We start from the raw sequence: 14238 nt of genomic DNA, 5'->3' as shown, positions 1-14238 counted from the left end.
TATACCCCAAAAGTGTCATACTGTTCCTTTTTAAAGCTGATTCATAGATTCTTACCTCACTGACAGAAAAGGGCATCCTTGGTCAGCTTCCTGTTCTGTGATTCCTGAATGTCACGAGGAGCAAAAAGAGGCTGGATTTGGTTCCTGATTAACACTTGTTGTTCCGTTGGAAAAAGTACACTGTCTTTTCTAACTGCATTATAACATATGCATTGTGACAATTTAACATCACACCTCTTAAATCTGACTTCTTTCAGCAGTGTGTGAAATTAAATACTTGGCATAAAATGGCATTAATTAGGAGTAATGTTAAAGTCAGTGTCCAGCCAGTTTCTCTATTAATACAAATTTGTCGTAGAAAGCAGTTCCCCTTACTATTGTAGTTACACCCAGGCATTCATTCAGACAATCAGAGTTTTTTCCATATTCATCATTCCCCAATATGATAGTCAGGTGACCCCGAACACGAGCTGCACTACTCACTGAATGAGAAGTTCTCACATGCTGGGGAAGTTCCTACCTTTTTTTTCAACAGGATGATGTGACTTTTGTGCTCTTCACTGACCCCTTCTTTATTGTAATTTACTGATGAGATGGCTTACTGGCATCCTTTGCTCCCTACAGCCATACAGGAGTACGAGGGCCTGCAGAGGAAGCATGAGACTGCAACCGTGGAGGTGAGTGTTTTTAACCCTTACAACTCTGCAAAAAAAATGGTCAGACAGTGCCTGTATTTTAATGAAAGGCTTCATATCCCAGAGACTTGTCAAACCTAAGCTAAAGGTTAAAGGGATATGTAAGTCAATTAAACATAATTGAATAAAGTATTGAAATGTGTCATAATTACACAATTATAAAATATAATTTATATTTTTTGACGTTTTCATCAGCAAAATAATTACACTAACTATATTAGTATTTTTGCTTATACTGATGTCATTTCTTTGAGCATGCTTAAACGCTTTTTATAATATAAAAGATATTATACTCTAGCTTTTATGGTTTTTATTTAAGATCCTAGATCTAAAATCCAACATCCTAGGTTAACAGGTTTAAACAAACAATGATCTCCTGGGGCCAGATTGCAGCCACATCCTGCTGCCCACGTGTGGTCAACACGATTTACCCAGCAAGAACGTAATGTTGCACAACCGAATGCACATTGTTATGGTGTAAAAGAAGGAAGCCTTATCTTTCAGCGTTAAACAGAATGAAGGTTTTAGCTATTATGGTTTTTGATTTAAGATCCACCTAAACAAGAACATCAATCTCCTGCTTCTGCTCTGTAATCACGGGGTTAATATCAACCAGAGAGAGACGGATATTGAATATGTCTCATAATATATAATATCTAATATATAAAGAGTTGATTCCTGGTTCTGTTCATATAATGTTATTCAATATAATGTTATATTAGCTAAAGTAACTGTAACAGTGGTAGAAGTTACATTAAGTCGGCCTTGCAGCAGTGGTATCTGTAGTTCCCGGAGGAGAAAGAGCAGCTAAAGCAGAAATAAATGTTGTAGATTAGTGCTTTCTTCGAAACTGTGTGTAAGCACAGTTTTGGCAAGAGGACCCACAGGACAACACATGACGGACTCACACCTTGTGTGTGGTGTCTCCCTGCCTGAGTCCATGTTCACTGTGTTCCTGGTTTGATGCTTCCTGTTTGGTGCCGAAGAGAGCACACACAATGGTTGTTAGCAAGATCAGAAACTCGCGATAATATTAAACATGATTACATTTTATTTGAACCTCATGATTTTAATCCATCTTTGAAAAATTGTCTGTGACATTGAAAAGTCATTAAGTGTAAGGCCGACATACCATACAGCAATGGCCCTGTGTTAAAGCTTCTGTCTGTTTCCTTTGCATTAGTGCCAGAGGCTGGAGGAGGAGAGAGACGAGGCCATCAAGAAACTCGACGAGTTCCAGCAAGGTAAGTTTATCTCTCCTGTGATGAACATGCACACAAAGTGAGATTAAGGCATTTTTTCAACATAGCTGCCAGTTTGTTCCCGTAGCCAGCAGCTTCCATCAAAGATTCCCTGCAGTTCTGAAATCATTCTTTCCACTGACTGCCACAGCAAAAGGTATTTAAAATATTATGTCAGTGTAAAGTCTTCAGGACAAAACAGGGGAAAGGCCAAGGACAGAAAGAGAGACACAGAACTTTTTTTTACAAATAAGCTAACCTCGTAATGCAAAGAGTGAATTCATCGTATTGGGAAAAATTGAAATTTCAGCAGCCATGAAACATGCAGGATATTGCCATTCACTAGTCCACCTTTTACTTGTAGTTATTGTAACTCTATAATGGTAGGAGTAACAACCTCACTGCTGTTAGCCTTGTCATCCACATTTATACTTCAGATGTTTTTGTCTTTTATTACTCTGCTCTGTAACTCTTTTTGCACTTGTGGTGAGATACTTATTTTCCTTTAAGGTGACTCGGTAGCAGGTGTGCGAAAAAATAGAAAATGTAAAGTACTAAATTGAGTATATTATAAGGAGTTAACTTCAGGAAATGTGCAATTTATTATAGATATTATTGTTGAAGTGGGTACTTCATACATTGAATCTGTCAGTGTTTTCTGGGATCTGTGACAATACTTAAATTTCTTTACTATCAGTCCAGATATCTCGGGCCCTGCTGCTGCTTCTGTTCTGACCATTCATTAACAACTGTCTTAAAGACCAGCTCCCGTCATGTTTTAAGACAGATAAAATGCTCTGCTTGAAATAATTAATTGTGTCTGATAGGTTTTTTCTGCCAAATATGTTTCACTGTCTTGTAAAAATCCTTCTCCCTCATTAAGAATGGACAAATCTGCATAGTCCCCGCCCACCATGTACTATGTTTCTTTAATGTAGTAATTAGTAGTAGTAATGTAAACGTTAGTAGTCAGTAGCGAGTTTGCAAACATTTTGATGATGGCTGGCTTGTGCATCACCTAATTGTTTGCCATAGGTTGCACGTAATGATATGCATAGCGTCACCCCGTTTATTAACAGGATTGGCTCCTTAGGTTTGTGACGTCTCAAACCTGCCAATCTGAAAATGTGTTGTTCAGCCTGTCTTTAGTACACTGCAGTTTAAAAGCAGACAGGCCCAGCCATGGAGATGACTGCTTATGTTGCTGAAGCCTTGTAGCACATAAAAAACACCACATGGAGATTTTACAAGGTTGAACACTGGATTTTCACTGGAGGGGGTCTTTAAGATACAATCTCAAAGATTTTAACTTAAATAAATGTCTGTTAAGTCACCATCTATTGCCTAATGAGGTAACACAATGGTGATTGAGCCTATGGCCCACTGATGAAAGCCTTTGCATCTGCAGTATTATGGACTGGGTGTCTGTGGCGACATTTGCGGAAAAAATCAAGTGTTAGTGACGCTTTTCCATCAGCCAGCAGTCTTTGGTCTGCCAGAGAGGGCGGAGCTAAGCGGCTGGTTTTCCGGTCTCTGCAAGTGTTCCAAATAAACAGTAATCTACTATGGCTGAACAAACAAAGAAAATATCGATGACTACAGATACAACTTCAGAAATAACTGTAACAAAGTGAGCCGACCGTAGACGTCTGGTTATCTGGGAAATCCCGCAATTGCCATTTATCGGCATAAGGTTGCACCAAATAGAACGAAACTGAGAACTTCAAGATTTCAACTTTAAGTACACACATGTATTTAAGTGCACTGCTAAGGCACTAATTTACAGTATGTGTGGTGTATAAACTGTGTATTATTACATCATTAGTATAAAGTAACCAAGTACATAACCTATACGATAAGTTATATTTGATAACTTATATATTAAAAATATATATAATACAGTTGCATTAAAAAAACAAATCCTGTATACAAATACAAAAACATGTATTTGGTTTAATACAATTTTCTTTGCTTTGATAGTTTAATAGTCGTTATTAATAATTGTCATTAAATTAGTTTTCTACTCTTTTTGTCTTATAACACTTAATTTGTAACTGAGGCTGACATGCTGACCTCTCTTGCCTGCTGCGGGTAGAAATTGTCTAAGTAACTTCTATCAAAGGGTTACATACAGACAAGTTCCTAAATAAAGTAAACCACCACTTGCTGTCAGAACAACCTCAATGCATCTTGGCACTGTCTCTACAAGATTCTGGATCTTTACTGGAGGGTTGAAACACCATTGTTACCAAAGATATTCACTCATTTGGTGTTTTGATGACGGTGGTGCTGTCTGAAATGATGTTCAAAAATCTCCCATTGCAGATGTCCAGAGCCTATCCCAGCTGTCATTGGAACGTATCTGACCCACGGTTCCAACTAGGAACCTTCTAGCTGTGAGGCGACAGCGCTAACCACTGCACCACCTTATAGCCCTCAATCCATTCAGTGACCCCAAATTGATATATAAGGATATGAATATTTCAAAAGGGAAAAAAGGGATCACTCAGAACAACTTTGTATTGATAGCAGTAGGCTTGCTGCACTGCACATATTTCACGGTAGGGCTGCACAATATGATGATATATATCATCAAAGCAATATGAAAATGTCTGGCGTTTTTCTACATTGTCTCTATTGTGATGTCACAAAACCAGCAGCTGAACTGCTTTACGGCAATTTTTACCTCAGTTTGACAACTTAACGTTCTAATCCTTGCACGTGGGAGTGAACCTGGAGCAAACCATAGAGGGAGGCTTTGTTTATTAACATGGAGAGGGTGGACACACAATGTGCATAAAAGGACTCAGGACTCTTATTTGTCAAGTATTTAATTCACAAAAATAGGCTTTACCCTGTGGTTATTTCATATGGACTAATTATTTGTTTAATTAAAATATATATATCGTTATCGAGATACAAAACAAATTATAAAATGTATAAAAAAGATTTTGGCCAAATCGCCCAGCCCTATTTCACAATGTTAAGTTTGACACAAATCACATTTCTTGCCATCATTATTGTTTAATAACAGACTACAAAGTATAAACCGATGACAGGTTGTACTGGAGAAAACCCTGATAACACTGCTGTCGTCAGTGATTTATTAACCGGTGGGAACATTTCCTCACTGTTGCATTCCTAATTTGCAGTGACCCTTCCCTCTGAGGGGACAAGTGGACCAAAAGCATTGCTGTAAAAAAGGCCCCCCGCAGCCTTAAAGAAGAGCCAGTGGATCCCCTCACTGTCGGGGACAAGCATTTATTGTCTCTGTCGCCCATCTGTATTAGATGCTTCCTTTGTTACTGTTTGTGGGGTTTCAGTCAAACTTTGGCTTTTGGGAACAACCACTGAGGTTAAACTAAACAAGTACGTTCAGCTCTGCCTCCTGAGCAGCTCTACCCCCAAGAAATGTATAGGTCAGACGGTAATTTGTAACAAACTGAAACTTGTATTTGCGATATAGATTAAGGTTCTTCTTAAATAAGATAAAATGAGCACACACATACATAACACATAATCTAATTACATTTTACATTATTCACATCATGTTATCAAAAAATTCTCATCTCGGCCAGTGCTTCATTTGTACTGTCCTGCTCGAATGACTATTATTAGAGGACATTTCCATGTGGAATAAATCAACCTTTGATTTCCAAACATGCAGTGGCACTAGAACTTTAGTAACATACATACGACTGCCTACTCATACCTACATGATGTATATGTTATGATTGGTAAAAGCACGTGTGTTCTGTTGTAACAAACGACTGTCGCTGCTCAAGCTTTTATCACATTTCTGTTTCCAAACACTGAAAAAGGTGTTTCAAATGTTTTGGCCCACCATTCAATTCTCCAAAATGATTATCCTTACAGGTCGAATGCTTTGCTGTGACCACTTGAGTGAAGACCGAATCTGAAATAGGGCAACACATGTCAAAGGATAGAGCAAATAGTTTGTCTTTGTAACGGTGACAGTTGTGTGGATTTTCATCTGAATAAATCTGGCCTGTGCTCATATATTCAGCGATTCTCCAGCCAAAACACATATTGTGTTTGACTTCCGCGTTAATAGAGGCTGCCTCACTGTGCCAAGCAGCTGCATATTAGGACCTATTACGTGATTTCATAGCTCTTAGAAAATTGCTCCTATTCACAGCGAAACGGCTGGGGATGGGGCGGCAGGGCTGGTGAGGGGGGTAGAGGGAGGACGGGAGAAAAAGCCCCCAACACACAATCATGCCTTTTCAATTGCCGATGGCAAGGTTGATGACAACATGACCATTGTGTTATAATGATAACACCACAAAGGCATCTGCCCCCCTCATCAAGGCTTCACAGCGGCTGCAGATACAATTTAATTCACTGCTCCGTTGGCGGCGCTGATACCATTATGCAGCATGTCGGCACAGGGGTAATCACTGTCTTTCCTGAGAGGACGATGAAAAAAGACAGGCACAAAAAAGAGGGGAAAAAAGATGGAGTGATGATGATGGGGAGGCCGAAACTTACAATTAAGACTGCCAATTCTGACGTGTCAGAGCCCCCCGTCGACTCGCGCTCATACACTTTCAACACTTCCACTGCTGTTTATTTACCATGGCTACCAGTAATTATAATTAACATGTCATTTAGTTCAAGGCGTCCTTTCGTAGGTTGCGGAGTGTGGCCACGGCATTATGGAGACAGGCAGAGAAGAACGGAGAAGAGGCCGAGGATGAAAACTGGCAGCTAAGTGCTATTGAATGACTGATGTGGAGGGCGCTGCAGGAACGCGGATACTGCCCATCGCTGGCGTTCGTCAGGTTCTTAATTAGGTGTCACTAGGGGAAGGAATTGCCCGCAGCAATGGCGCTAATGCTTAATTTCTTCCTCGCTCAACCACAATGTTTAATTAGATAAGTGTTGGGGCATTTTTCAGGGGCGTTCTTTTTGTACTGATGTTTGATTGCAGCTTAAACAACATCGCAGTTTTTGATTTGGAATTATACCTGATTTTTTTAACCACCTTTTTGAAGCTGCACCAATCAATGTTTTTCATATCAACAATGGATGAAATGACATGACTGGGTAAGGTGTCACTCATCTGCAGTTTACCTCAGCTCTAGGACGCGTTTTTATTTGAATCCATTATTGTGTTTTTGCTTTGATAACTCACTGGTCCCAACTCAACATCAAACAGCAAGTTAGCAAGTAGATGGCCAACATAGCGGAGTATTTAACAGATTAAAACCAAATATTTTTCACAGGAGTTGGTGGAGACCAAAAAAGAGATGGAAGAAATATATTGGACCTACATTCATAAGTCATGTCACCCCGCTTGAACGATAGTTATGCGCTGTCTTTTGTAAAAGGCCCTGATGAACATCAAAAGCAGCATGGTGATGGAAAGCAGACATGATTCAGTGGCTGCATAGCCGGACATGTTCAATATCCTTTTCACACTTAGGCTGCTCTCAATTAACCTTAATTTTAATTGAAGAATTTTAATACATGTTTAATATTAAGCTTTGTATTAAGCTGAAGAGAGCTTTTGATTTGAGGTTGGCAGTTTGTTCCTGCCCTTGGAACGAGCATTCGGCGAGCCAGTTTCCAGTTTTCTTGGTTTTAATGGAACTGTAAATGTTTAAACATCCTCATACTACTAATAAAGACACATGGTTAAAGGCTCCATCACATCTGACCTTTAAACAATCAAATAATGCAGTTTAACATTAATTTGTGAAGGAAATATCTAATAAGCATACATGGACTTAATGCACTTTACTGATCCTTACAGAAGACTAGATTAGGATGAACTTTCAGGCTGACGGCTCTTTAATGAACATACATTGTATATTTTTATAAATATACAGTTATATAAACTCAGTGCCTACATTCACTTGATTGAACGTACTTCAGTGTTTAATCAATTAAAAGTTCCCTGGCCTTCTCATCATAGTCCTTTATAGTGCAGCCCTGTTGTTGAACGTACAAGAGGAGTCTAGTAAAGACATAAAGGCTTAAAGGCAAATGCTTCCGTTCACCCTGGGTTAAGTGCAACATCATATGTATAATTCTTAACAAAAATCCCACATACCTTCTCCGGCATTATTGGTATTCATTTTGTGATTCTCTAAAGTTGTTTCTTGGATGTATTCAGTCAATACTCAATACACCTTGGTCCTGGATGGTGAAAATAAAAAGGTAGGGTAAATTATCTGAATAAAAGATACATCAGTTACAACATTTAGTTCATTTCCTTTTGAAATCAAATCAAAACGATGCACATAGGTCACTCATCATTGAGGCTACTTAGATGGAAGACACAATAGCAAGGAGAAATATACTTCAGTGTCAAGTGTGACGGCACTCTTATCTCAATTAACTGCGCAATGAAATGAGAAGTCACAGGCAGGCACTCACTCATTTCAAAAATCTTAATCACGCTCTTTGTTTCTTTAATGGCATTTTGATCAGGTTGAATGGCCATGAGTTGACTTTTTAAGTTTGTATTGGCTTGAATGCAGCCATTCAGTCTAATTTGAAAACGTGTTTTTTCACATTTTATTAACATTGTCACATCAATGAAGGCCACTGATTAGTGGGCTTCTCTGCTATGGGACACAAATTGTAAAGTGAACATGGTTGTTTCTGCCTCTGTATCAATATGTGTACTTAATACTTTAATACTGTGCCGCCTACAAGCCAGGAAATACAGAACAGATCCAATTCCAAGACTAAAGGCGAGGAAAGAAATGTTCATAACACGCTAAATCCAGTAATGTTACTGAAACTATATGATGCATGCAAAATAATGTTTCCATGTTGATTGTGTTTTTCACCATTGTCAGAGTCTGCTCTTTTTTTATTACATGGTTAGAAATGTTGACTTAATCCCTCTTTGTACCTTCTAGAAGTTGAATATAATATTAAGCATATTTACTCAAATACTGTAGTAATGACGTCTTGAGTTATAACTTTGAGCTTTTCCATGTTATGCATTTGTATAAGTCCTACTCCACTACAGAGGGAAGTAACTGTACTTTTAACTTCACTACATTTATTTTTCAGCTATAGTTTTTAGTAAATAAGATTTAAATTCTTATTGGTCTATTGTACAAAAGTCAGAACCTCACATTCACATTCAGTGCTTCTCACATAAAATACAGAAAATGTGGTTTCACATTTACTTTGTCTTTCTTCTTTAGTTTCTCAGATGGTCATTGAAGAGGTCAATGCCATTCAGGAGAACCTGGAGATCGAGAGGACGTGCAGGGAAAGTGCTGAAGCCTTGGCCTCTAAGGTAACCTTTTTATTCAGACAAATTGTGGCCTGTTATACCATCTGTGGTTTCTATGTTACTATCATTGTCTAAGCAAGCCTGCATTTGAGTTGAATCCAAGTCCAATAAAACAAGCACACAACTTAGGAGTTTGTGTCATGAAATTAAAACACAGTAAGACACCAATACGTTATTCAGAATAGTTGATTTAGCACAAGTTTGGCTTAATAAATATGTCAGCATCAAATCAGCTATTTAAGATTACTCTCTGATCAGTGTATTCAGTCAACACTCACTTTGACACATTCAATTTCTATGCAGCAATCAAAAGCACTCTGTGGGCTTCCAGTGCTGCCGCTGTCCCCATATCTTAGTGTCTAAAATTGCATTGGATTCTTTTGATTCAGAGCACACTTTTTTGGAGTCCTTGCTAAAATGTGAGTTGTGATTGAGAGTGGGGGAGCCTGGCACATAGTCATTTTGCAGCCCACTGGTGTTGAGCTTATCACTGTAATCATTTCTCATTCAATTTCTGGACAAAAGCTCTCAGAGTCCACCTGGTTGGACCACATTTTGGGCAGTGGGAGGCTGGGGGAGAATTACGGTGAAGGTCGACTTTTAGGCCTTTTTTTTTTTTTTTTTTACCATTCTTGGCCTTCAGTCCTCTTCTTTCCCTTCTTTTCATCCTCATCCTGCAGGGCTCACAAGTAAGGTTTGTACTGCCTAAAGGTATCATGACTGGCTTGTTGAGCCATGGTTCTGGTTGAAAGATAACTTGGCTGCTGAGATTTATACCCACTACTTAAAGCTTATAATAATAGTTTCTCTTTAGGGCTGAAGAACAAAACACAGTCTCTGCACTCTGAGAGAAAAGCCTACTCACCTGCTTTAAATCTAAAAAACATAAGAAAGAATGCAGGCGGAGGCTCATGGTGTGTATTTAATAAAGAGACACTACTTATGACAGACAAGTTGTATTATAAGGTATATGAGGTGTTTGTGAACTGGTAGCCACACCTTAGATAACATGGCAGATGTATTGTTGTGTGTATTCATCTTTCCTTACAATAAAATTAACTTTATATAATGAGAAATCAAATCAGGCCATATGAGAAAGACAGATTATCAACAAATCAGTTAAAAAAACTAGAAATGTTGTGCCTCATAATTCATGATAACAGAAAGAAAGAGTGATCCAGGTGAAGGAGATCCTGCTGCATTTGTGGTTTAAAGGGGCTTTTGTGTCCACTGTTTCAAAATAAAGATACACTCCATTAAATAAGAAAATATATAGACCTTTTACATGAAAACACAAAGGACTTACAGAGCCCACCATATTATCGGGACATTTTTCTCCTGGTATTTACTCATTAATGCAAATGTGCAGGTTTTGAAATTTTAGGGTTTGCAAAGTGAATATTTAGCAACTGATGACACAGAATCAAGTGTGATGAATTGTCATCGCCTTGAAATGCAGGAGAGATTATTTTGTGTCACATTTCTATTCCGACCGACTCTGCGCAAGAATTGGCTTCAGAAAAGATAATGTATCAGGCTATGTCCACTGAACAGAGCCGCTAAGAAGCAGCAATAAACTCTCCTGCTTTTGGTCTGACAGCAGGAATTAATCTGTTTCTTCTTACGAATATTCTGGCTAAAAGCCTGCTTTTGGACAATCTAAGTCACTTTTCTCTTTCTAGCTTCATTTGATGTATTTGGTCACTTCTATTCACTTCCTTTTCCCACCTCTCCTCCTTGATATAAAACATTATCCATAACCAGGCACTCCCTGTGACTGCCTTTCTAATATTGCTGGGTGTATAAGCAGCCCCTCTGAAGGGCAGACCTATAGTCATTGATTTGCCATTTTCTGGGAATATATCCACACATCATCTAATTCAGTTAGAATAAACTCACCTGTTCATCATTACGCCGTAAGAACTGTGTGAGTTGTTTACATCTTCCTTTTGAACAATGTATTATATGTCGTTGTAAAGTCACAACTCATTTACATTTAAATAAGACCAAGAATATAGGAGTGTTACAAGAGAAGGATGGACAAATTAAACTCTGAATGAATGTCTTTAATGATGGTAATTTTCCTTACAAAATATTTTCCAAGGTCACTCTGAAAGAAGCTGAAGTTCACAGCAATTCCTTAACTGTTAACATTTTGAATTAAAACAAGCCAGAAACCAGTCAAACCAGAATGAGGTTTTCATGTTTTTTTTCTGTTGATGTTTGATCGAAGGTAAGATGAAGGGGGCCGAGACTTTGTAATGGTGACCTCCGGAGAGTGCCAGCCTGGTGCTATGCCAGCCTTGATTTATCTTAGTATGTCATTTTCTACGTACATTTCTCATGAATTGTAGATTATTATCAGAAGAATGTGTGTTATGTATTGTTGATTGCATTTCAGAAAAAAAAGATGCAGTCTGAAGGGCATCATCAAAAGATGGAATTGCTGCAATCTGCTCCCACCAGGATGCCATTAATAAATGTTTCTTTTATGGCTCGCCTTTTCTAGTTTTCCTCTTTTTTTCTCCTCTATCCAGGCACTTTTCTTCCTTCAGATGACATGAAGAACCATGCATAATTGGCACCCTTCTCCTTCCCATAGGCTTCATTCATGTTTTACTTAGTGACTGCCTCCTTAATTGATACATATGGCCGTTCTGATTATTGAACTTTTAGAAATAGATTGGCCATTTTGGCCGTTTAGCATGTGTGCTTCATGTAGAATTTGCAAAGAATTTCAAAGAAAAACGGCACATAAGAATACGCTTAGAAGTGATAATCACACAGAAAAACATGATGCACAGAAATGCAAGATGCAAATACATGTCACATCAAAAAACAGTGATTACATCTAAAAGGAGAGATATTCACTGCCTTTTACTTCGTCCGCTTGTGCTCCTCTAATGATGTCTCTCTTTTTTCACACCTTTTCATTGCTTTTGCATGCGTCCTGCCATTATGACTGATTGCAGGGCCAAAGAAAAGAGGAAATCAACAACATCTCATCCACCCCGTCTGTCGCTCTGCTACCTCATTTCTTTGCCTGTTTTTCCACTCGTTTAATACAAAGCATGCTTGTCACTCTGCTGATTTAAAAAATGAAGGCGCTGAAAATGCAGACAATGTCAGTTTTTGTGGGATACATATCCTTTATTTAGGAAATACTTGCTGAATATGCTTCAAATTGAGCATTCAGAAGTTGTTTCTGTGGCTGTGTCATGTTCTCTGGTATTGAGCTATGCTAATTATCTTCTGAAGTTAAATAATTTACACTTAAGTGTTATTGTCACGGCTGCATTTTTAAACACGTGTACTAAATTAATTCTGAAGTTTTTTCCATTCAAAGGAGTCTACTTTTTGAAAATTGAAATATAAAAGATATTACTTAGAGGTATTGCAGTTCCTGTTGTCAATTCCCATTCCCATAATTGTGTTTAAATCAGTTTGGCTATTCATTTCTTTGTCCCTGATTCAATTAAAAAAGTCAATACAATTAACTAAAAATAGTGATAGAATCACTTTTATGTTCTATTTATTGAAAAATAAAATAGTAGACTTAGTAGAAGAGTAGGCCATGTTAAAAGACTCCACTGTGGAAGCAGTTGTAGTTGTGGCTGGAAGGCCATCGGTGCCTGTCGTGTTGGCAACCTAACAACCCGTTGGTGAAGACCAGTGTTGAAGGAAGCTATCAGGCTGAAGAAGGAGGCCTTTCAGGCTAGGTTAGCCCAGGGGTTTCTTGAAGCAGCAGATGGATACCGGGTGGCTGGGAGGGCCGTGGCTTCAGAAGCAAAAACCCAGGTGTTGGAAGAGTTCAGTTAGGCTATTGAGAAGGACTTTTGGTTGGCCTCTAGGAATTTCTGGCAAACTGTTAGACAACTCAGGAAGGGGAAGCAGGGAATTGCTCAGGCTGTTTTCAGCAGGGGTGGAGAACTGCTGACTGAGACTGGAGATGTTGTCGGGCAATGGAAAGAACACTTTGAGAAACTCCTCAACCCATCCAACACGTACTCTGATGAGAAGGCAGGGTGTAAAGATCCAGGGGTGGCCTTATCTATATCCTTGGCAGAGGTCCCTGAGGGAGTCAAGAAGCTCCTCCCTGGCAGGGCCAGGAGGTGTAGATGAGATTCACCCTGAGATGCTGAAGGCTCTGGACATTGGAGGTCCGAGACAGTGCCTGTGGAATGGCAGACCGGGGTAGTGGTTCCCATTTTCAAAAAGGGGGACAGGAGGGTGTGCTCCAACCATCGTGCTATCACACAACTCAGCCTCCTAAGAAGAGCTTATTCCAGAGTGCTGGAAAGGAGGCTCTGGCCAACGGTCAAACCCTGGATACAAAAGGACAATGCAGATTCTGTCCTGGCCGTAGAACAGTGGACCAACTCTTTACTCGTGCAGGGCTTCTTGGGGGAGCATGGGAGTTTGCACAGTCTGCATGTGTTTTATGGACTTGGAGAAGGCCTACGATTGTGTCCCTCAGGGGTCATGGGGGAATACGGGATACTGAGGCAGTTGCCAAGAGCCATCCGGTCCCTGTATAACTGAAGTGAGAGCTGTGTCTGCATCCTCGGCACAAAGTCAGACACATTCCTGGTGCGTATTGGCCAGGGTTACCCCTTGTCACCAATTCTGTTTGTGATTTAATGTAAAGAATCTCAAGGTGCAGCCGGGGGGAGGAATTCAGAAGAATTAATTTCTGCTTTTTGCGGATGATGTGGTTCTGTTGGCTTTCCAGCTGAGTGCAAAGCGGTTGGGATGAAGCTCATTGACTCCAAGTCTGAAGCCATGGTTCTTTGCCGGGAAACGGTGGATTTCTCCCTCCAGGGGGGAGGAGTGAGTCTCTGCCTCAAGTGAAGGACTTCAAGTATCATGGGGTCTTGTTCACAAGTTAGGGTAAAATTGATGGTGAGATTGACAGGTTGGTGCAGCATCAGCAGTAATGCGGGCATTGTGCCCAACTGTCGTGGTGAAGAGGGAATTGAGCCTGAAGGCAAAGCTCTTGATTTACCAGTCAATTATTGTT

The 14238-nt window shown here is 39.5% G+C and overlaps 1 protein-coding gene across 1 annotated transcript in view; it reads left to right on the top strand.

Moving 5' to 3' along the window:
• The window catches only part of shtn1 (shootin 1), a 34882-nt gene that overhangs the window by 997 nt on the left and 19647 nt on the right, over positions 1-14238 (top strand). The window contains exons 2-4 of the mRNA XM_069659099.1: positions 625-677; positions 1879-1939; positions 9127-9221. Coding sequence (XP_069515200.1) covers positions 625-677; positions 1879-1939; positions 9127-9221 — 209 coding nt within the window. The remainder of the gene's footprint in view (positions 1-624; positions 678-1878; positions 1940-9126; positions 9222-14238) is intronic.

This window comes from Semicossyphus pulcher, unplaced genomic scaffold (genome assembly GCF_022749685.1).
Source record: "Semicossyphus pulcher isolate SPU_LCO1_2020_fin unplaced genomic scaffold, fSemPul1.0.p SCAF_12, whole genome shotgun sequence".
Lineage (NCBI taxonomy): Eukaryota > Metazoa > Chordata > Actinopteri > Labriformes > Labridae > Semicossyphus > Semicossyphus pulcher.
This window is presented reverse-complemented; position numbering and strand designations above follow the sequence as displayed.